The sequence below is a fragment of the Miscanthus floridulus genome, chromosome 9 (assembly GCF_019320115.1).
Source record: "Miscanthus floridulus cultivar M001 chromosome 9, ASM1932011v1, whole genome shotgun sequence".
NCBI classification, from domain to species: domain Eukaryota; kingdom Viridiplantae; phylum Streptophyta; class Magnoliopsida; order Poales; family Poaceae; genus Miscanthus; species Miscanthus floridulus.
Genome location: NC_089588.1, coordinates 39,192,450 through 39,217,164, shown reverse-complemented (window position 1 = coordinate 39,217,164; position 24,715 = coordinate 39,192,450). Strand labels below are relative to the sequence as shown.

Sequence of the window (24,715 nt, the reverse complement as noted above, 5' to 3'; positions counted from 1 at the left end):
TCTGAAAATAACAGCATTATCATGTTAAGATCTTGCCGATGGGTTATTGTTTCGGTATCTTAACCATAATCAAGGCAAGAGTGGTTGGCGATTGTGCGATATTTACTGAAGTGCGTGAATCAGGATTAGATTTGATTGGATTGGATAACAGATCAAGTTTTGGCTTGGAGAATGAGTTATGGTAATCGGGCGAAAGCAAACGTTATCTGGAGTAAATTTCGGAGCATTAATGGTTTTATACTCCGAAATTGGGGGGCATGTGTTGACACCGTTTTTTGCACGTGTCAAAATGATCGGGGTGGACTAATCGGCAAGGGGAAAGTTACTGTATACTCTGATAGCCGATGAGAGCCAGCTTGTGAAGATGGTTGCCGATAGCTGGTGGTGGTCGATGGAAAGGTTGATTTAGACTCGGGCGTTGCCGATGAGGTTGGAGGTGTTATTGTCGATGCCGATGAAGGGAGGCTTGAAGACTACTGCCGATGAAACAGGGAGTATGCCGGTGAAGGAAGACTTGAAGACTACTGCCGATGAAACAGGGAGTATGCCGGTGAAGGAAGACTTGAAGACTACTGCCGATGAAACAGGGAGTATGCCGATGAAGGAAGACTTGAAGACTACTGCCGATGAAACAGGGAGTATGCCGATGGGAAGGAGGACGGTGAGATTTCCATCGTAATTGAGGCGGACAGGGAAATAGATAGGAGTTGATTTCCTTTTCTATATTTGTTAGAGTATGATTCATGTAAGAGTCACGTGTTTCCTTAGATATGGGCTTGGTGTCCTAGTTGTGTTTGGTTGTGTCTCTTTAGATCAGGGTATAAATATGGAGTGAGGGGCAATGTAATTGATATATCAATCAATATCAAAACCAATTTTTACTCCTATTTGCATCTACTTACTTTTCGGCGACTTCGTCAATTTGCATATTTTTCTTTTTCATGAGTTCTCATTGATTCGGCGAGTTGCATCGCTTCAGTGCGACCTTCGGCGATCCTCGAGTTCCGCGTGAGTACCTCTTGGCCGTGACTTCCGGGCGTATCGCTGTTGTCAGGACCAAAGTGCTCGTATCTTCATCCTTGTCGATTAACAGGTCAAATCGACTGGCACGCCTTGGATATCGATTCGGGTATTAGCCCTTTGTGTTTGCAGATCCACTTTTGCGTCAACAAAGGTGAAGCTCATGGGTATGGCCATGGGTGGTTGGGGCAAATGGTTGGGGACTTCGGGGATGTGCTCACCATGCCTCGGGGAAGCTCCATCTATAGCAGTTCGGACCAGAACGCCTTGTGGTGGGCGATCGACGTCGGGCTTGCTCCATGGCTCGAGGAAGAAGATGACGAAGCTTGGGGCCGTCTCCTCCAACTCCGACAAGGCAATGGCGCGGTGGAGGTGCAGCAGCTCACCGGCGATGCTCTCCTGCCGTCAGTGCCAGTCCTAGGATTTTAAGGGCCCTCCGGTGATCTCGTCGCAACAACCCCTCTTGACCATGTATAAAATCTTATAATATATATGCGCTAATTTTACTTGCAAAACGAAAGCAAATTCAATAACATATTTTTAATTTAACATGTCTGATAATTATCGAGGAACAATGTAGATTAGGCAATATATTTGTAGATGTATGATAATTATCGAGGAACAATGTAGATTAAAAAAAATTATATTCATTTTCTTTTCTCACCCATGACAAATGTTTCTTAGGTAACATTCTAAAATTCTAACACCTAAATTAGAAGAAAAATATGACTATATGGGTACAAAGTACTAGAAGTCTGAAATACTATATAAATAATTAATTTAGATTAAAAATAAAAAGAAAAAAATACCTTGGGCCTAAACAACTGATCCGTGATCGCAATTCATAATAAGCCAAGAATCAAGATGCCGTTGTTGTGGAGCCCTGCCTGGTCTCCATCCTCGTGTGCCGTGTCCGTGTCTCTGGTAGTCTAGCTCTTCGCGGCGGCGCGGCTCGCCAGCTCCGCGTGTGTAAGGCGCACGTCGCGAACTCACGATCAGAGTGTGCTGTGTGCAGCGTGACTCCTCGCCTCCTCTCTACCCGAGGGCCGTGGGAAAGGAAACTAGAAAAGAAATACCGATGTTGTCTTTTTAGGCCGCCTGACCAATTCTATGTCTCTCTTCTTATTAGTTTGCTAATACCTAATGGACTATAGGCCCTGGGAGTTATATACCTAGGCTTGAGTCCCTCCTCTACTTGGGCCCTCGGCCGTCGCACCTCATGCCCTACCCCTAGGGCCGGCACTGCCTGCCGTGGGGTGGCCTCCTCCTCATTCCTTCCCCTTCTCTTCCTTCTTCTTCCTCTTCTCCTCTCCTTCTCCCTTCTCTCTTCTCTGTTTCTAGCTTCTCTGGATACTGAACGTGAATGAGAAATGGGGAGGGAGAGAGAGAGGGCTGGTGCCTTTGTGTGTGTGCGTGGGCTGATGAGTGGGGCCGGGTGGTGTGTGTGCGTGACAACACAACACCGTGCATGTTACAGGTGTCGCTGCGATCTGACGGATAGTCCGCCAGAGTGTTGGACGGTCCGCCGGTGCCCGACCGTGTCTGACACACTCACTGGCTTTGCAAGGGTTTTGACGGACACTTTGCCATGATGGTGGACAATCCGTCAGTGCATGGGTTGGCTAAGGTTATTCTAAGTCTGTGAGATATCCTGGCGGATAGTCCGGTGGTGATGTCGGATGATCCACCAAGTCGGGCAGTGTTCGGCCTTGGCTGGGCTAAACACATGTTAATTTCCAATTTTTGATGTACTTGATGTTCTAGATGCTTATGATAAATTGTAGCGGTTTTTGGGTCGTGACAGTTTTGGTTTGTTCATTGGTTTTAAGGGACCTCGTTCTTCTTTGTGGCCAATTCAGGTTTATTTGAAAGGTAGGTTTTAGCTGTCAAATGCAACGTGGTGAACAGCATCGACCTCGCCTACATTCGTTGCAGTTCTCAGCTCGGTAACTGGACAGTGGACACCATAATTTCGGAAATGAGACTGATGGCCGGTCCCGGGTACCATTGTTGCATTTCAGCCAACGGATGTTTCGATGCTGCATCTAATGAATTGCTTGTAATCGTTTGGATTGATGTTATAAATCGGAAAAAAAAATCATTAGGGATGGTCCTCACCAAAACACGGTGCGGATGTGCAGCTGACATGGGGACCCTAGGGCATCTGATTTACCATGTGTACGGTTAAAATAATATGGTGGCCCACATTTCAGCCATGTCCTGGTAGGGATGGTCCTCACTCAATTTTTCCCCATAAATCAGGCCTTGATCTGCTATCCTCTTAGGCTCCGTTCGGCTTACCCCATATTCGGCTTATTTTTTAGCCGAAACAATGTTTTTCTCTCACAACAATTTAGCCAGAACAGTGTTTTTCAGTCAGTTTCAGCCAAGATTCAGACCAGCAAACGGGCCTTAGGGTTGATGTGCCCACCTCCATAGTCAAATGGTACGTTGAAAAATAAAAAAAACCCACAAATGACATGGCATAGGCTTGAAAAATAAAAAAACCACAAATGACATGGCATAGGGTGCCATAGGATCATTGTGGCTACAAAATATGGAGTAGAGAATGGTTGTTTACGCTTTTCAATAGTACTTCCTCCATTCCAAATTATAAGTCGCTTTGACTTTTTTGTTCAATAATTTTGCTATATATATATATATATATATATATTCTGTAGCTGGCCGTAGAATAAGTTATTCTGTGGCCACTTTGAGTTACAATAATTACTATACTAATTTATGAGATTATGGTAACTCTCTCATAAGCAATTTACTATAACATTATGGTAAGTATCTTCTTGAATTATAGTAACTCATGTATCGTAAATGTGTATTGTCATTATCGTAAATTGGTACAAATATTATCGTAAAATAAAGTGGCTATAGAATAAGTTATTCTATGGCCAGTTGCAGATTAGCCTTACCGTATATATATGAATATAAAAAAAGTCAAAGCGAGTTATAATTTGGAACAGAGGGAGTAGCATGCAAATATGTAATGAAGATTGGAAAGCAATGAATGCAAGTTCGTTTTTGTGTCCTTGAATTAGCCAGGATCCTTTTCCCATGACTGGAAGGAATTGAACTCGTCTTGAATGGTAGTTTGAGCGATTCGTCGTGGAGACCAACGATAGCTGTCGTCATTGGGCCCCCTCCAGGGAGCCTAGCTAGAACACGACTAATCACACAATCTAAAAGGAAAACGTCTCATAGTACGCTACCACGCTCTATCGTCATTGCGATGCGGAAGTAGTCTCTGAAACCTTCTGCTGTGGCACGCGCTCAAACCTGACGAACGCACATCTGTTTCGTCGATCGATTCGGACTAGGCTCGTCGTTGCCTCCGCCAACGCGGACGATAGAATTAGTCATAGAAGAAGCCTAATTGTACTCCTCCTATGTGTGTTTTTGGACTCTTGATAACAGAGCAAGCCTTCATGCATATATATGTATAAGTACCGGATCACGAATGGCACATGCATCTGATCACAGCAAAGGAAAACATGGCATTCTTCTTCTCTACTTCATCACGCGTCCCTCCTGTAGCTTGGGCCCTCGTACTTAGCTTCTGCATTCTGTTCTTGGGAGCACACGCAACCTCTCGCTCGGTAAATAGCGTGTGGTATATATACTAGCTGGTAGATTTATTTGATGACATGCTAATTAAGAATAATTTGTTCCTAAAGTATATATAATTTGTAACATGTAATTTTTGCAGCTGTATATCGTGTACCTAGGAGATGTGAAACATGAGCACCCCAACGATGTCGTCGCTTCGCACCATGATCTACTCAGCAATGTTCTTGGAAGGCACGTGTGTGTGTGTGTGTGTGTGTGGTGTGTGTGTGTATATATATATATATATATATATATATATATATATATATATATATATATATATATATATATATTCTCTAGCTCGGTTTATATATTCTGCCCACGTACCATACAATATTTGTTTAGGCGATGAATTTATGCGTATGTTACTTTCAGTATGGAAGATTCTTTGGCCTCCATGGTTCACAACTACAAGCATGGCTTCTCAGGCTTCGCAGCGATGCTCACTGAAGACGAAGCTAAACAAGTAGCAGGTGAGGACTTCAACTTGCGATTGCTAGCTGAATTTTCTCCACAGCTGCAGTAGTCTATAATCTATATATATTGAGGAAACTAATTATAATATAACCACGCCGCACCTTGTGGCTTAATTTGTTAACTCTATCTATAGGGTTTCCAGAAGTCATCAGTGTGGAACCTAGCACAACCTACACGACGACAACCACTCACAGCTGGGATTTCCTTGATCTGAGCTACCAAACGCCCAGCGACGACTTGCTCCAGAAAGGCAGATATGGAGAGGACATTATCATCGGGGTTGTTGACACAGGTCCGCTCCGTACGCAATCTCACTCTAATCTGACACGCATTTCTTCACTGTCTGTCTCTAAAAAAACCTAACTTGCTGCTTCAGGTATCTGGCCGGAGTCAAGAAGCTTCAGCGACGAAGGATACCCGCCGGTGCCGTCGCGGTGGAAAGGCGTGTGCCAGGTCGGAGAGGTCTGGGGCACCAACAACTGCAGCCGCAAGATCATCGGGGCACGCTTCTACGACGCCGGAATCGACAGGGAAACCCTCCACAGGAACGAGTACCTCTCGGCCCGGGACGCCAACGGCCACGGCACGCACACGGCGTCCACCGCGGCGGGCTCCGCCGTGGACGCGGCCAGCTTCCACGGCCTCGCGGCGGGCGTCGCGCGCGGCGGCGCGCCGCACGCCCGCATCGCCGTGTACAAATCCCTCTGGCTCAACGAGAACGGCCGTAGCAGGGGCAGCGACGCGACGGTGCTCGCGGCCATCGACGACGCGATACACGACGGGGTGGACGTGCTCTCGCTGTCCCTCGGTGCCGTCGGTTTCCAGGGCTCGTTCGCCGCCCTGCACGCGGTTCAGAAGGGGATCACCGTCGTGTACTCTGGCATGAACGACGGTCCAAGGCCGCAGACCGTCGGGAATACTGCCCCGTGGGTCATCACCGTGGCCGCGAGTACGATTGATCGCTCGTTTCCAACCGCCATTACGATGGGCAACAAGCATCAGATATTGGTAGGTTAGGTACAACCGAATAGTACAAATTTAGCAGGAATATAAGTGATTAGTCATCTACGAAGTACGAACTCATCCTGACCGACATCTACCAATTTTGCAGGGACAATCTCTCTACTACCAAGAGAAGAACTCACCCAGGAGCAGTTTCAGAAGCCTTGCCTTTGGAGGCCTGTACGTTATTAAGCCACTAGTTTCACTTCATTTTAATTCGACCCAGCTAAAAGTTTTCCGACAGTCTAGTACATCACACACGTCTTGAATCGAAGCTGAGCAGTTAATTTTTGCTTTCTGTGGTTAGCTGCACGGCGGAAACTCTCAACGGTACGGATCTGAAAGGGAAGACTGCCCTGTGCTTTCCATTATCAGACAACCAAAGAGCGCTAGTCCCGGTCCAGCAATTCCAAAACGCGACGCAAAACGTCCTGGATGCCGGGGGCTCGGGTCTTGTTTTCGCTCAATACACGACCAATCTTCTAGATGTCACAGAAAACTGCGGAGGAATTCCTTGTGTTCTTGTGGACATTGACACTGGGTACAAGATTCTACGATACATCAGAACCGCGAGGTACAACTATGCAACTTCTTGATTCATTCTTGTTCTTTAAAATGAATCAAACCCTCTTCCTCTCTTGCATGAATTATATTTCTGATTGTTTATTTAAACTTTTAATAAGCAGCTCTCCGGTGGCAAAGATTGAACCATCGCGCAGCGTTACAAGTAAAGAGTTACTGGCTCCCAAAGTGGCTGCCTTCTCCTCCAGAGGTCCAGCCATCGACTACGCTGATGTTATCAAGGTACCTACCATTGTAGCACTAGGCAGTAGGCACTAGGCACACTACTACAAGCCATGACAAATCACGTATCTAACTCCACTGTTGCTTCCCCAACAGCCTGACATAGCTGCACCTGGAGCTAGCATCTTAGCAGCAGTGGGAGACTCCTACATGCTTATGTCGGGGACATCAATGGCCGCTCCACACGTCTCGGGCATAGTTGCACTGCTGAAAGCTCTGCACCCAGATTGGTCTCCTGCTGCGCTGAAATCTGCCATTGTCACCACTGGTAATTAGCACAACAATTAATCTACCAATAACTTGCACAAATTATATATGAAAACATGACTAGTCAACGACTAGGCGCAGCATTACAATTGCTTTACCTCTATTTCTTTTTGCATGGTGAAGCATCTGTAACTGATGAACACGGCATGCCAATACTGGCTGAAGGGTTGCCTAGGAAGATTGCTGACCCATTTGACTATGGAGGTGGCCACATTAACCCTAACAGAGCAGCAGATCCTGGCTTGATTTATGACATCAATCCAAACGATTACAACCAATTCTTTCGCTGCAGCATCGAAACATCCATTAGCTGCAATGCAACATCGGTACCCGGGTATCTCTTAAACCTGCCTTCTGTCTCGGTACCAAATCTTAGGTATCCAGTTACCGTGCCGAGAACTGTCACAAATGTCGGCGAGGTCGATGCAGTTTACCACGTTGCGGTTGAGAGCCCTGCTGGAGTCAAGATCGAAGTTGAGCCATCGGTTCTTGTGTTCAACGCTGCAAACAAGGTTCTTACATTTCAGATCAAGTTATCACCTATGTGGAGGTTACAAGGGGATTACACGTTTGGCAGCCTTACGTGGTACAATGATCATAGGACAGTAAGAATTCCAGTTGCAGCCCGGATCACGATTCATGATTTCTTTGCAGATGTTTGATAAGAAATCAAGGTGAAACATGGAGGCAAATAAATCTAATACCCTTTAATCTTTGGAGTCAATATCATGCTAGGTGTTCCTTGCACTATTCAGGGGGAGAAAAAGAGATGCCATGTTCTACCATGCATGGTTTTACTTGTATGGTCGTAAGTACTAGTTGGTATATATATATATATATATATATATATATATATATATATATATATATATATATACTGCATCCTAATAAAGGTGAATAAAATTTGTGGTTATCAGTTAACCATATAACTTTTCATGATGCAGTAGTTTTGTACAAATGCTTATACATGTATATATTCTGTAATCAGCTATAATAATATAAGAGATTTTAAGTTTCCTTTACATCAATCCCAGGGAGAAATATATGTTAGTACAATTTATGGTGGACGTCTTTCATATTTCTTTTGTTCTCCAAAATATGGATGATAATAACTAATGAGAACCCTAAGACTAATTTTTTACCATTGAGTGTTGTTATCATGGTCGGTAAGATGTATGGTAGGAGAACACGCCCAGACATGTTAGTGGGCTGATTAATTAGGGAGGAGGCTCAGGCCTAGCTGTTATATATTAGATCTAAAAAGGATTAGTAGGGGATTTGGACTCTTATTGATAAATAGGCCCAAAGCCCATTAGCATTCTTGTAAACCCCTATATATGGAGGAATGTAGCAAAAGAAGACAAGCAAGTTTAAGGTTAATCCCTTATCTCTTCTCCTCCGACATTCTCTACAAGCGCTGCCTCCTTCTCTCCTCTCTCTGTGCCACCTTCCTCCCACTCTCCTACACCGTCGCCGCTGCCCCTGCCCTAGTCACAACTGCAGCCTCTACTGCCCCCTGTCCAGCCCCAACTGCCTGTTGATATTTCTTATGTCTACCGGATATTTCCGCATGCACACTGAAAATATTGAAGTAGCACTTCGCTCGAGAGTACTCTGAATGTCGTATTTATAATTCCCATAGGAAGGCTAAGATGATTGATAAATAGGATTCCTTATGACTAAGTCCTCAAGCAATTGCACGACTTTAGTCGGGGGTAAACGATTGGCGCGCGTTATGATCACTATAGAAGATAGCTAGATAAAAGAGTAGACAGCGTAGCTAGTGGGAGAGAGAGTGAGTAAAAAAAGAGTCCTATGTAACTTCTACTTATCAAGCACAACTTAACTATATACTTAGCAACTTAGCTAAACCAAGAAAGAGAAGAGTTCTCAAGCACTTCGGGGCGCACCCTGATCTAGTCTTCCGTTTCACGGGTAAACTGGACAAGGAATACAATGAGCCCTAAGCTTTAAGAACTAAACCTATCGTAATGGAATATAGAGGATGGACAGGGCTGTCACCACCTGCCAACCTACCACTAACTATCCGAAGCCCTAGCCGTATTCACAGGCAAGTTATAGCCTAAGCACCATGTTTAATCTATGAACTCACCACTTTGATCCTAGCTCTGATGAAATGAGATCAAAGCAACCTAACTAGACGGTGGAACCCATGCAAGATACCACACTAACAGGGTATTATGCTAGCTAAGCTTGTAACAAACATCCAAAGCACACTTAGCTAAGTAGTAAGCTTGAATGAAATACTTAAATAAAGTAGAAGTATATTCCAAATAGAGTAAGTGTACAAAAGAGGAAAGGTACAAAAGGGCTATACCCGACTTTGAAGAGTTCTTCCAGACTCCAAGCAGAGATGTTACTCTAACTCTATCTCCCACTACTTGCCTAGCTACTATGGAATGGACTAAAGTAACTAGAGCTCCCTCCCTTGAGTTTGAGTGATCTTCAGTGATGCTTTACCCATAGCTCAACACACCTATTTATAGTGTATAGGAGTAAAGGGGGTACTTGTAGGAGATGGAGGGTTCTACCAATGATGCCAGAGATATACCAATGGCTCCATCTGAAAAAAATATTTTTCTAGTACCTCTCGTGTGCATCATCCTAACTACATAATAAAATTTGTATGTGGAGAGCTTTCTCCCACAGAGAGCCCATATATATGTGAATTCTATGTAAAATAAGTGGCCACAAACATGAAATCAAAGAAATGGTGCAGAGCTCAGGCTTCTACAAACATGTGCCACGCCATGGATATCTCAGGCTACCGTGCATGGGCCCTTTTATAGCCACGAGCAGCGGTGGTAGGTGAGAGGAACAGTGGAGAATCGGTGGCAGGTGAGAGCAATGGTCGAGATTTTCAGCCGATGCTACAAGCGGTTCTTTAAGTGAACCACCAGTGTAAAACAAATACACTCATGGTTTTCGTTACGCAAACCGCTAGCAGTGTAAATGTATCTACACTAGTGCTTGCATAACGAAAATTGCCAGTGTAAATACACTATTAATACTGGAGTAAAACCGCCAGTGTAAAGTCATTTACACCGGTGATTCTTTGCCTGGGGCCATAGATTTTACACTAGTAGTGGTCCTGCTCCTTATGAACTACCAATGAAAAAATGGCACCATCAAGAGAAATCATTTCTGAACTAGTGTGTGTGGTTGGTCTGCCATGTTCAGAATGTGTAATAGGTCTCTATTGTCTGATATATGGCTCTGTGTCTACATAAGATGGTCTCGATCTAGGTACCCCTGTCTCACTATTAGAAATATTCACTTCTATGATGAAAATCATAATGACGAATCCGTGATCGTCATAGAAGTTTTTATGACGAATATTTTTGTTTCGTCATAGATCAGTGGTGACGATCCTGCAACCCTCCCTTTCCATGATGAAATCAGGCATTGTCACAAAAAAACATCATAGAAGAGCACAGAGTTTCATCACAGATCACTCACGCGACTCATCTATGACGATCTCTTTTAAAACTATGACGAACAAGGCTTCGTCATTGAACTAATTACACATCTGTGACGAATAGTATTCGACCTGTAACGAACGGCTTCATCATAGATCTCCACACGGTACTTTCTCCATCCGACATTTACCTGTGGGACCTGCAGTTACTCATCCGTGACGCTTGCAATTCGTCATAAAAGTCTCTGCTCGGTCCTTTCTTCGTCCGACATGTACCTATGGGACCCTTCAACATCTGACCTATGAGACCCGATGACTTACGTGTCACGTGTACCCGTGGGACCATTCTCCATCTCCATCCAACCTGTGGGACCCGACGGCTTGCGTGTCACGTGTACCTGTGGAACCATCTGACCTTTGGAACCCGACGACTCACGTGTCATGTGTACCTGTGGGACCATTCTCCATCTCCATCCGACCTATGGGACCTGAAGGCTCACGTGTCATGTGTACCTGTGGGACCATTCTCGATATCCATCCAACCTATGGCACCAGACGGCTTGTGTGTCACTTGTAACTTTTGTGCCGCCGGGGTCTAATAAATTAAAAAAACCTCAATGCCTAGGAGTCAAACCTGGGACCGGAGGAAGAAATGCACGCTCTTTACCATTGCGCTAGATGCCTGGTTGTATTGACATGTCTTTGGAGTCATTATTGTATTATATTCTCTGTGTGAATGCCCTACAAGTTGACCTATATTGGATATTTCTCCTTCAAGTGGGCACAAATCTGTGCCCATTTGACTAGCGGCGGCGGCGGCGGCGGAGGATCCCCAGTGTGCTGTGGTGGCTCCAGCGTCCTTTTGGAGGCTAGACGGTGGGGCTTGTCGGTGGAGTGCGGCTGCATTGGCATCCATGTCTGTTGTGTGCTGTGGCAGAGGCGACAGATCTAATCAGCTGGTCTCCTTTCTTGCCTTTTCCTGTTTGCTTCACTGTTTTGGTCTTTGCTTGAACATGAGGTATCCAAGAAACATTGTAGCATTACAGATCTGGTTAGGCCAATGCTGATAAAATAACTAGGAGGTGGCGCTGGTTGGTTTTCTGTTGGTGCCTTGGTTTTCTGCATATGTTCAGTGTTCGTATTGTAAATGCCTGTGTGCAACTAGGCCTGTTAATTGTCAAGTGCTTGCTTGATTATACCTATATGTCTAGGTAAACGTATAGGCCCTTCGATTCTGCCTTAAACTATTTTTTTGTGTCTAGTGCTTGCTTGATTCTACATTTCTGTTTCGTATGCTCCAGTGCCACCAGTGAGTCCTTATGGTATTTTGAACTTGTAACATATCTAAGGACATATTTTTGTGCCATTGATGTCTACATGGCTGTTGGATGTATTAGGATGCAGCTCATATGTTTGCTTTCTGTGTCTTCTCCTTCTTGACAACCAAGTTATCCACCATTTGGTTCCAAACAAGAGGAAGGCATCAAAAGCAAATCAATGCTTTGTGTCCATCATTCACATCACTAAGGCCATTAATGTTTAAGCTGCACATGTTGCTACTGATGCCAATGATGATCACTACCACTTGTTCACTGACATTCTACTTGTGAAAACTGAGGAAGCTCAATTAACTGCTGAAATTGTAATGGTTATAGCTCCATTAACTGCTACTCTAGTTTGAGTTATATATATCTATGTGGTGCTACTCTAAATTTACATGAGGTCGTACTATGAAAATTGTTAATGGCTGTTAAAGTTACACTTTGGTATGAGTTATGGACTTCACTGATGGATCTTTGTTGGATTATTTTCCTCTTTAGAGATCACTGAGGAAGCTCTCATCGTACTACACACTAACGAAATGGAGGAGGCCTCAAAAAGAGGAATGCACTGGCCAACCTCACGGAGGATATCATTTTTGAGATCCTACGCCGCCTCCGCGCTTGCTCCTTGTTTTGCTACAAATGTATCTGTCACTCCTGAAAAAACCTCATCTCAGACCCCAACAACCATAATAAGCTACCCTAGACTGTGGTCGGCTTCTTCTATGACAGTGTGGATGGCAATCAAAACTTCACCAGCCTTGTCCGTGGTGTACGCCCCCGCTCCTTAGAACTTTTGCCCTTCAACATTGAAAATGTAGCTGTCTTAGATTGCTGCAATGGCCTCATCCAATGCTAGTGCCTTTGGGCTGATGGATACCACTATGTCGTCTGCAATGCAATGACCCAGAAGTTTAAAATCCTATCGCCTAGTGTCGATGTTTTGAGTAAACACCAACTAGTAAATTTGTATTTGTTGCGCGTTAGGCCCGGATGGTGTACTAAAGGACGCAAGGTTTATACTGGTATGGGTAGAATGTCCCTACATCTAGTTTGATGATGCTCGTGTTATTAGCACCGAAAAAGGTTCGTAGTAGGGGGTACAAACGGTTGAGAGATGGACAGGTCCCAAGTCTCTGATGGAAAGGTCAAAAGGATGCCAAGAGCTCGGTTGCTGCTTGGCTGTGTGTTGTGTGATGTATGAAATCAATCCATCCCCTTATTGGGGTGTCCTGCCCTCCCTTTTATAGACAAAGGGGGAGCATAGATTACAGATGGGAGAAAGAGTAAAAAACCAGAGGTAGAGAAGGTCCTTCAAAGGTGTCGGGTTTTCCTTTTCCCTTGAGCCTGCCCTGCTGACATGGCAGACAGTGCCAGGGATAGCACGTTCATTGATCCTGATAGGGCCATGCTCTGGCTTCATTCAGCAAGTGATCACGTCCCATCCTACTCCGGTAGACGGTGCGGCGTGCCAGGGTCCCGAGCCGTGACCCAACGGGGAGGAGACGGGGAAGTCACCATACGTCTATTACTGTAGATGGTGTGAGTTCCCTCCTGGATTGTAGTGGTTGTCGTATGCTTATGTTAGGGCCCACGTCCGTGGGCTGATGGCGGCGCCCACAACACTATAAGGCAAAAGTCGGTGCCTACAACACTGTTTGGGCTCTGTCATGCCTGGAAGGGCTTAAAGCACCCGTCCCATCATATCCTGATGGTACTTTCCCATAGGCATACAGGGTATGGTCCTCGGTACTGTGGTTGACCTGAGTGTCCTATCTTACCCTATGCTCATCATTTATGAAGGAGCAGGGTGTAGACGCCCGGGACGTCAGGCGAAGCGAAGCCTGCCCTTGGACATCGGGCGAGGCGGAGCCAGCCCTCAGACGTCGGGCGAGGCGAAGCCAGTCCCTAGACATTGGGCAAGGCAGAGCTAGTCCCCAGACGTTGGGCAAGGCGGAGTTAGTCCTTGGACATCGAGCGAGACAGAGCCTGCCCTCGGACGTCGGACAAGGCCAAGTTAGCCCCGGGATGTCGGGCGAGGCAGAGCCTGTCCCGAGACGTCGGGCGAGGCGAAGCCAGCCCTCAGACATTGGGCGAGGCAGAGCTAGTCCTTGGATGTCGGGCGAGGTGGAGCCAAACCTCGGTCGTCGAGCGAGGCGGAGTCCAGCCCTCATGGGTCAGGCGCAGTGGAGTTTGGCCCTAGACATCGGACGAGGCGGAGTTAGCCCTAGGACATTGGTCAAGGCGGAGCCTGTCCCGGGACATCAGGCGAGGTGGAGCCAGCCCTCAGCCGCCGGGTGAGGCGGAGCCAGTCCTTGGACGTCGGGTGAGGCGGAGCCTGCCCTCGGTCATCGGGCGAGGTGGAGTCCAGCCCTCAAGGTTCAGGCGAGGCGACGCCAACCCTTAGGGGTAGGGTGAGGCGCAGCCACTCTTCGGTCGTATGGGCAAGAAGTGTAGATGCGCTCTCGTCTATTCGGAAGCATCAACGTTTGATGGTTATTAGTTCCACCTCTTTGGGTACCCCAGTATTTGGTCCCCGACACCTAGCACCCATGATGTTGGCCATGCTGTTGGTGGGGCTCGCTTGGCGTTCGATCCGATAGCCTCCTCGCACTTCCAAGTGGTTGAATATGTGGATGTCAACGCTGTGTGCGTAGGTGTGGAGATCTACTCATCTCAAATTGCAGCATGGATATATAAGGAATCTGAATGGGCTGAGCATACTGATGTGATATTTTACAGACAACTAAGTGTATTTCTTAACGGTTATCTACACATTATGGGGTGCTCTAGGGAGTACCCTATGATACTTGCTGTGGATATGGAGGGAAACACGTGGAGGAAAATTGATGGGCCTAGTGGTCTTCAACACTCCATGCATCAAGCTCAGGGTCACTTGTGTGTATGTACTATTGGTGGTCCCAATTATTCCAAGCTTTCAATCTAGATCCTTGAATACTATGGTACTGATAATTGGACATTGAAGCATATGGTCACCACGCGGATCCTATTTGGAAGGATTAATATTAGATTTGGTTTCCCTGATTTTGTTGACAAGGACATAGTGATTACAGTTCACCTAGAATGGAATTTGATTTTCTTTGCTGGGGAGGATGGAACAATCATCACATATGACATGGACCGCATAAGTGTTCGTGTCATCCCTACCCATGTCTTTCGGTATGGTAGACGTACCATTAAAAAAGAATTTATCTACAGACCATTCTATCTTCCTTATGTTCCCTTGTTCTTAGATTCATTAGCAGAGCAGTAAATAAAGCTGCATTTAATGTATCTCTCTGTCATGCATTTTAAATGGACCAATGTTGTTTGCTTGTCTATGGACATGTTAATTTCCTCAATGATGGATGTTATCATTATTTTAGCTGAACTAGTGTGCCATCTTTGTTTTGTTTGCAAATTGAATTATTTGTTTGGCGCGCACATGTGTTACGGTGGTGTTACAGCTCTTGTTGCCCTTTCATCTGTTAATTCAGCTGTAGTAGAATACTTATATTGATTTCTAATTTCATGGGTACATGGGGTATGCTGATGAGGGCACTCCAAAATACACAAAAATGACACTTCAAAAGCACTACAATGCACCTGCCATATTGTACTACTAGGCTATGCTACTATTAAATTAGCCAAACGTAAAATCATAATCGACACAGTAACAAGCATCATAGGAAGATGAGGAAAACTACGAAGGATATTGTCAGATGCGTTCAAATGTACAGAGGTCGGACTTTCTTATGTGTGCAATAATATTTCAACACCAATGGCTCCTCTGCTCTACTAGACTGAGATGAGACTTGTGGTCAGACTTTCTTATGTGTGCATTAACATTTCAAGACCAATGGTTCCTCTGCTCTGCATTAGATTAAGGCGAGACTTGCTCCTCGCTACAAGGTTCTTTCAAGTTCAACAAATTTTATCAAAGACATGAGTTGGCTTCAACAGAGATCAAAGGCACTCATGAATGTTTAGCATATTATAGATCAAATCAAAGATAACTAGAAAGAAATCTACAGCGAATAGCAATCAACAGGGGCTACAAACTAGCTACAAAATGACCAAAGGACCTGAGCTACACCACGCTCAACATAGTTTAACAACCCACCTAAGGCCTTGTTTAGATGTGCATGTATTCATCTCAATCCACATGTATTGAAGTGGATTGGAGTTGAATTAAACTAAATTCAATTCCATTCCACTCCAACACATGTGGATTGAAGTGGATACACATGCATCCAACCAAGGATGTCCATGTATTCATCTCAATCCACATGTGTTGAAGTAGAATTAAACTAAATTCCATTCCATTCCACTCCAACACATGTGAATTGATGTGGATACACATGCATCCAAACAAGGCCTGATACAAAGTTAAACAAAAGTTAACACCAACATGCAAATAAGAGTTCACATATTTTGCTAGGGCATCCCATAGATCAAACTTATTCATGACTACTAATACTACTGATATGTCCCATAGATCAAGGGTTGAGGTTGGCATGCAGGATCTCATCCATGTCCACCTTCTGTATGACGGTGTTGGCGGCCGACTCAAAACTCTCGATCAGATAGGCAATGTCATCGTCCGTCGAACGCGGCGGAAAACCCTGCTCCGCCACTCCGAGGTTCACCGTTGTGCCAATCTAAAGCTAGGTAGCAGCCAACATCGTGGCAGCCCCCTAATGAATAGCTTCGGTCACCATGGCTCGAAGGCGGGTTGGCAGGGCCCGGAGGTGCTCCTCTATGGTGAACAGATTATCCATGTTTCCATCGGGGAAGGCTGCGTTATAGGCGACTAGCATGGACTGCTGCAGGGTGACGACCCACATGCTCAGTACCATAGTAAGGTTCATCATGTGTTGGGCCTGCTCATTGGCGATCACCAATTTGCCCCGCGCCTAGGAGACTAGATTCTTGGAAGCTTGAAGTGCATCGCGCATGGCGTCCAGGTCACTGCGCAACATCTCAGCATTTAGCCTAGTCGATGACAAAACCACTTGGACCTTATGGTAATCCTTCAATAATTAACGGTAGTCTACGTTGTCTGAGGATTCACACTCTTTTGAGGATTCGCCCACTTCAGAACTAGAGGGCTATGTAGGGACAGATGGGATCGGTGGCGGCAAGCGGCGACAGGACGACTCTCCAGCACCACCGGGGGAAATCCCCATGATCAGGGGTGGTGTCGCCATGGAGAAAGCGCTGCATAATGCAAGCCAAGTTCAAGCTCATATAGGATAAGGGGGAGAGCGATCTGATTGAGAAGGTAAATGACTTTTACCGAACTGACCAGCGTAGCCTGGCATGGAATCATGGGTGGCTGCCTCCATCGGGGAATGCCTTGCGGGGCCACTTTCCGAGCACGACCGCGGATGAAGAACCCAACAAGGCTTGGGATGCTGTCATGCCCACGATCCCTGTTGAGATAGTAGGTAAATTCCAAATACTAGTTAAATTAAACAGCATGAACATAAATACTAGTGTGAGCATTGCTCGCGTACTCTGGTTAAATGAACATAAACAACATGAAGAGCGGTGATGATCCACCTCTAAAGGGGGAGCTGGCAGGTTAGAAAGCAGGCCGATGTGAGATCCATCTGTTGGTGGAGGATTGCTGGCGTTAAAGTCATCCGGGGACTCCACATCGACAGACAACCTCGTTCGCTCCGCCATGGTCTTGGTAGGAGGCGCCGGCAGCATAGTAGAGTGGAAGGCAAAAGCTTTGGGATGGAATTTGGAGCTCTAGAGAGAGGAGGCAGCAGGTGTAACCTTCATTCTTGCCCCTTGTCTCTGCTGCTATAGTTTGGGGGTCGTCGACCACCCCACGACTGAGATGTTTGTGTGCGTGGTCGGTGGGGCTTCGCCCCATCACGTCAATGCGATGGGCCGAGAGGTGATGTCCCCTACTACAATAATCTACTGACGCCACCCACACATGTGCGCCTACATGGGAATGCAGGAGCACGTCATCCAGTTAGTCAAGATTTCAGATGGCCGGACCTTGTGTGATCCTATAAAGTATAAAATTTCTGAATAAAAATAATCCTTGATGCATGGTTCTTGCAAGTTCAACAAATCTTATCGAATACACGAAAATGAGATGAGTTGGGTTCAACACTGATCAAAGCCACTCATGACTGCTACTACTACTACTACTGATACAAATGTTGTGACCGAATCCACTCTGTAGGCAATAGTTTTACTCATAGCCCTATATTGTATAGTGTCTAACGAGATCAAATGTGCCATATTTTGGACTATCTTGCGAGCACAGTAAAATATGAGAGTGAAGCAAACGCGTTAGGAAAGCTGAACACAAGAAGTGATTCGAGAAAAGGAGCTTTTGAAACACTTGAGACTTGAATGCCTGGTGCGGTTGTGATATGTCTTTTCTGTACTTATTTGATTCCAATCCAAGCAGTCATAGCACTTGAGGGGTAGACTGAAGGCATGTCTGGCTCGATCAAATTTACAATGCTCGAACCACCACAAGAGCTCTAGGGCAAGGCAAGATAAAGATTTTTTTCCAACTGGTGTGCTTTGCCTTGGGTACCGTTGCGCTCCCTGGGGAATCGCAACCTATCATACCACAGAAGGCATGTTCGATCGGAGATGTAGGAGCATTGATGTTCCGAACCATACACTGATCAAAACAGAGGATGTCTCCTCCATTTACGCTGATGAGATGGCGTGTGTGGGGGACCTGGATTTCTCGATGCCGAAGTTTACCTAAACCGAGTGTCATCCACTTGATCAACTCAAGTTAAGTAGACCACATCGAGAGACCCCTAGGAGCGCATGTAGCAACTCCTCTTCAGGACCTTTGTGCTGAGTTACACACACATTTCTAGTACAATGCAAACCAGACAACTTAATCACATAACATGGTATAGAATTTAGTAGCATAATTCCTAAGTCATTATTAATTACAAGACAAAGCATACATTGATTAGTGAAATTACACCTAGTAGTCATGGCTAAGGTTATCTTTATATCTACTCATAAGGGATATTACTAAGGAAGATTAAGAACAGAGCTTGTTCTTCCTTCATAACCGGACCCTACTTGCACCTATATTTGGGGAGTGGACTACAAAGGACTTAACGGGAGTGTCACATCCGCGATCTACCATATGACCTAGAACATAGGGTGTATCCGCAGGTAAACAACGTATAAGCACCACACTTACACAATGTCGACAACCCACCTCGTGTACTTTAGAGTGAGCGTTATATGAACTTATGCATAAACATAATGATAAACTAGCTATACTAAGTATATAATCAAAGTAGACGTTGAACATTATAATGAAGAACATGAATAAGATGAATACTAATATTATCATAACAATTGTAACTAGCATATAAAAATAATGGAGGTACAAAAGAGAGGGGGTACAAAGATTATACCAAACCACACTCTTAACAAGATCAGGAATCCAAGCGAAGCCTACTTGCCTCCCTCTAGACCTAGCCTAACTAGCTATGCCCTAGAATATGGTGGAGCTCTTAGGATGATTAGGGTTTCTATCTTCTCAAATGACTTGATGACTGAGGTTATGCCTGGGGGTGGTAGGGGCTTGTATATATAGGCCGGAGCGTCCAACATGAGCCCTTGGATCAAACCGACTTAAAGGACGGCGTAGATGCAACCTAAGAGGCGATGGAGAACCAACATAACAACAGGCGGCTGATAGGTGGGCCCTAGGGGCCGGCTAGCCTGCAGGTGCGTCTCACCCTCCGCTTCGGTGTGGAGTCCTCTTGAGTCTTCTAGAACCTTTTGGTGTCTGTTTCTTTGCGAATAAGCATGATTAAATTTGACATGTAGGTCCACCTTGATGGTTCTATGGATAAACCCTGCAGAAAATATAGATTCACCAAAACTCGTGGAATTGGTTAGTTTAAACCCCTAGACCTTCGTTGATGATTATATTTATGCCCTTATGTATGTTATGTTGATAGTTTATAATGGTTATTAACTACCATCAACAAACTCCCCCAAGCTTAACCTATGCTAGTCCCTTAGCAAAGCTAAACTTAGCAAATATGGATTAGTAGTTGCGTCGATGCTTTCACTCCTCAAAAGTACACATGCGTTCAAACAAGAATTGTCCTCTGGATTAGAATGAACCGATCTAACTTTCAAACTTGCCCATATTAACTTCAACCATGGAGCTTTTCAGCCTTCACTTGGGTCTTGAGCAATTGAAAGACAGAATGATCAGGTCAAGCACTATGTCTCAAGTTCTTTGCTCAACCTTTATTCTAGAGTTTTTATAGGTTTTCAAAATAAAACTCAAAGCTTCCTTTGTGGATCCTCACCAAGGCAATAGCGGTGTTATGCCTTCCTCTTCCTACAACTAAAGCTTATGTGGAGCTCATAGGAGTGGAAAAAGCATGAAAGAGCATACTTGCAATACATATATTGTAAAGTCAAACCTTGGATCTAAAGAGAGTTGAGTCATACATTCAAATCAAGATGTGCATGTGTGTGGATGTATGGTGGATATATTTGGTGGCTAACCTAATTCTACTATGCTCCTTGAAAACATATCTCTCTTTTGAAACTTGGAAACAACTTTGTAAGAAAACATGGGCTATCTTATTCATCTCTTTTGTTTTTTCCTCGGGCGGGCATCTAAGTACCCATTATTTTAAATATCTCGGACACTTGTCTATTTTTTTATCTCTCTCTCTCTCTCTCTCTTATGAATAACTTTTGCATAGCCCCATATCTCTTTTCTGCAGCAAAACTTTTGAGAGATAGCAACAAGAACTTGGAGCATTTATTTGGTGGATATCCTATCAAGAATAATTTTGGTGTTTTCTCCTAGTGTAGGAGTAAAACATTTTTAGGGTGGATCTAGATGAAATGGCATGTTTGTGCGCCTACCCCCAGTGAGGGAGTAGTGCATATTTGGGTGGTGTGTACATGATCTTGATTTTAAGAGCATGACAAACCTCTCATAAGGGTCAACAAAGCTTGACTGAACTCAATGCAATGCAAGCATCATATATGTGGAAGTTTTCCTAATCTAAATATCATATATGGCTCTAGTAGGAATTCAAGCTTTGTCATACAAGAGCTCATCATGTAGGATTTTTATGTTTTTCAAAAGAAAAATTTCTAGAACTTTAGTGTCACTTGTAATAAGATAAATAGCAGCTCATACCTTCTCATATCATATCCATCAATTACCTAGATTTAGATCAAGCATATGCTACCTAGTTTAGAGTAAATTCTTATATCAAAACAGTTGTATCCAAAACACAGGAGAATTCAAGGCTAAAAACTAGGTACTTGAAAGGAATTATAACAGAGCAACTATTCCTCATTTCCATTACAAGAGATTATTCTCAGAGTCCTTTTATTTAGCTCTTAAAAATCAAACTTAAAGAAAACTTAACACACCTTTTATTTTGTTTTTAAAATTTAAGATCACACCTTAATATATATATATATATATATATATATATATATAACTGGCTAAGATAAATTTTTATTTTGCTTTTAGTTTGTTATGCATCTTTTTATTTCTTTAGCAAATATGAAGCAAACTTAAAAATAGTAAAACCAAAAGATAAAGAAATACTTAGCTAGATACATGGGGGATGCTCCTCCCCCAAGATGGATGTTGTCGTGGTCTTTCTTAGAGTGAGTCTACCAGCTGAAGTCTTTCTCATCCGTCCAAAAGTTGTGTTTCTCGTGTAGCGAGTGTAGCGACAGTTTGGGAAAATGTACTTTGGATGGATGGCTTTACTCTTGATCATCCTACAAAATACTTCAACAAGAACACCAAAACTCATGGCACAGATTAGGATAAGGGATTAGCAGTCAACCATTCAGTGATTTGTTGTCCTTAGGGGTTTAGATAGATTTCCTAATTGGCAAAGTTCTAGCAGGATGTCTATTAAATATATTTTTGGATTTTCTTATTTATATAATGCAGAAAGAAAATATGCATGCATAATATATATTATTTTTTTATGCCACCATAATGAATACTCCCTTGGGCTTTTACACACCGAGAAAATTTTTCACATGGGGCTTAGGCTTTATGATGCAATGATGTAATGCAGTCATGGAACTTTTTATCTTCCTTTTCTAAATGCAATGCTAATGTAGAAAATGAATATGCTAAAGTGAAAAGTAATTCATGCAATACTAAAAAGTAAATATGGATAACTACCGATGTTACCTCATGGCCAGGGTTCAGATTTTTAAGTCCTCTGGACAGGATTTGGCTGGAGAAAAGTTCTTCACTCTTTGGGTGCATCATCCGATCTCAACGATGGAGACCCAGATGGCTGCACATCTTGTGGCGGTGTCTCTGATGGTGATGTCACCTTCTCTTTCCATACCTGCTTGGTCTATGGGCTTGACTTAGGCGGAGTAGGTTCATCTTTCACAACTTCTCTAGGTTCTTCATCTTCTTTCCATTCATTCTTCGGAGGTTGATTCTTACGGTGTTGGGATGATCGATGTCTCCTCCTAGAGCGGGTCTTCTTGGGCTGTTCATAAGTGGTATAACTATTGAAATAACAACGTACCTTTTCTCTAGGGAATTGGAAGTGGACTTGTCCAGATCTAACGTAGATGATTGTGTTGGTTGTGTTGAGGAACGGTCTTCCCAATATAATAGTTGTATCATCTTCTTCTTCACCCATGTCTAGAACCATGAGGTCGGCAGGGCAAACTGTGTATTCTTACCATGACATCTTTTGCTATTCCTTCTAGAAATTGGATTGGTTGGTCCACCATCTACAATTGCATATATGTAGAGAACATAGGTTCATCATTGAATAAGTATTCATATGTTACCTTGGACATTAAATTGACACCCGACCCAATGTCGTAGAAGGTCTTGTGAAAAATTCATTGTACAATGGTACACTCGATCGTGGGTACACCTGGGTCATCCTTCTTTGCAAGGAATGGTGAAGCGAGGAGGTGGTCGTACTCTAATTGAAGTGTGTTGATCATGTTAACTGATTCTTCTTGAGGCTGCCTAGCCTTGTTCTTCCTCCTTCTCCTATTGTTCTTCTTCTTGGTCACTGTTGTCACTTTGGGTAGGTATGGCGTCTGTGGATGTCTAGGAGATTGCAGGATGCGATTCTTGAAAGAAAACTTCTCCTTCCTATCCTTGATTGTGAAGCAGATCTTGGCACTATCTGCGTAGATGATGGCTTTTGTGGTACTTAGGAAAGGTCAGCCCAAAATAATGGGTGCCCTTACATCTCCACCTGTTTCTAGAACCACAAAGTCTATGGGAACATATGATTGTCCTACTCGAACAATGACATCTTCAAGAACTCCCTTAGGGTAACAGAGTGACTGATCTGCAAGCTGCAAACGCATGTTTGTGTACAACAAAGTATCTCAATTAATTTGATCATAAATTACCTTCGACATGATGTTGAGACTTGCTCCGAAGTCACAGATAGCTTCTTGGAAAATGTGCGGTCCGATGGCGATGGGGATGATAGGTCTTCTTGGATTGCTCTTCTTTTTAGGCAAGGTATAATCTATTCACCTTCCCATCGATGGTTGTATATAATAATATGCTGCATTGTGAATATCAACAAGATTTGTAGTTTCTAGATCTTCTAGTTGCCCCGAAATCTTACCTTTGTCAGATGGAGGAACAACAGCTGCCAGTCGAGCTATTTGTGATTCTATCATTTTATTAAAGCTATGTTGGTTCTTAATGGCAGAAGCAAAGCTATCCATTCAATTATTTATGTTCTCTAGAATTTTATCATTGGTAGCTCAATTTCTAGATAATCTCTCCATAAGTTTGGATTGGCCAGCAATTAATTCTCTCAAGGGTGGTTGATTGAAATTATTAAAATTATTACCTTGATAGTTACCTTGGTAGTTCGGTCTCTGTTGTTGGTTCCATCCTTGATTCTGTTGAGGATGAAAGTACTTGCTGTTGTTGACAAAGTTCTCATCCTCTTGGGTTGTAGGACAGTTGTTCCCTGAATACCCAGTATTTCCACACTCTTCACATGTCATGCGAGAATCATGAATGTGCATGACTTCTTGCTTCTCATTGGCTCGATCTTCAAGCTTCTTCATTAGTAGGTCCATCTTGGCAGATAGCATGTCTACCTCCTTGAGTTGATGCGTACATCCACCTCTCTTGTGGGTCTAAAGATGTTCTTCATTCCAACCTTGGTTGGAGGCCATCTTCACCATAAGAGCTGTTGCAGCTGGTATGTTGAGTGATAGGAATGCATCTTCAGTAGCAGCATCGATAGTGTCATGGGTACTATTGGTCAACCCATGGTAGAAAGTCTGCATGAGTAGCCAATTCTCCATCCCATGATGAGGATATTCCGCAATGTAATCTTGAAAGCGTTCCCATGCCTCAGGGATACATTCATCATGTTGTTGCTGAAAGCTTGAAATTCTCCCACACAAAGCATTGGTCTTGCCTATGGGAAAGAAGTTTGTTAGGAAGGCAGTGGAGCAGTTATCCCATGTAGTATTTCTATCTTTGTTGACATAGAACCATTGCTTTGCCTTCCCCAATAGTGAGAATTGGAAGAGGCAAAGTAGTATGGCAGCATGGGTCACTCCTTTGATGGTGAAAGTGCTACAAATCTCTAGAAAGTGTTGGAGATGTGCACTCGCATCTTCATGTGCCTTTCCACAAACTAGCTTGCTTGCACGATGTTGATAAGGGCTAGTTCGAGCTTGAATCCATTGTCTCCAACATTAACTATTGGTCTAATACGGA

General features: G+C 44.0%; 1 protein-coding gene and 1 non-coding gene across 2 annotated transcripts; both read left to right on the top strand.

The window, feature by feature from the left end:
- Positions 1 to 5,009: 5,009 nt before the first annotated feature.
- On the top strand, positions 5,010 to 7,959 carry LOC136481780 (subtilisin-like protease SBT3.8). The gene is made up of 8 exons (XM_066479075.1): positions 5,010 to 5,114; positions 5,252 to 5,410; positions 5,495 to 6,126; positions 6,230 to 6,300; positions 6,428 to 6,694; positions 6,807 to 6,924; positions 7,021 to 7,192; positions 7,315 to 7,959. The coding sequence occupies exons 1-8, from the start codon at positions 5,018 to 5,020 to the stop codon at positions 7,851 to 7,853; spliced, it is 2,055 nt and encodes a 684-aa protein (XP_066335172.1). The 5' UTR covers positions 5,010 to 5,017; the 3' UTR covers positions 7,854 to 7,959.
- Positions 7,960 to 24,292: 16,333 nt separating this feature from the next.
- LOC136484437 (small nucleolar RNA R71) lies at positions 24,293 to 24,401 on the top strand. Its single transcript, XR_010765957.1, has one exon. It is a non-coding gene; the product is annotated as a small nucleolar RNA R71 (small nucleolar RNA).
- The last annotated feature ends 314 nt before the right edge of the window (positions 24,402 to 24,715 follow it).

What these genes read in the sequence shown, in the direction of transcription:
- LOC136481780 (XM_066479075.1), top strand. Translation starts at nt 5,018, where the DNA reads ATGGAAGATTCTTTGGCCTCCATGGTTCACAACTACAAGCATGGCTTC. An exon ending in CGAAGCTAAACAAGTAGCAG is followed by an intron (nt 5,115 to 5,251) that starts GTGAGGACTTCA and finishes CTCTATCTATAG; the next exon opens with GGTTTCCAGAAGTCATCAGT. An exon ending in ACTACGCTGATGTTATCAAG is followed by an intron (nt 6,925 to 7,020) that starts GTACCTACCATT and finishes CTTCCCCAACAG; the next exon opens with CCTGACATAGCTGCACCTGG.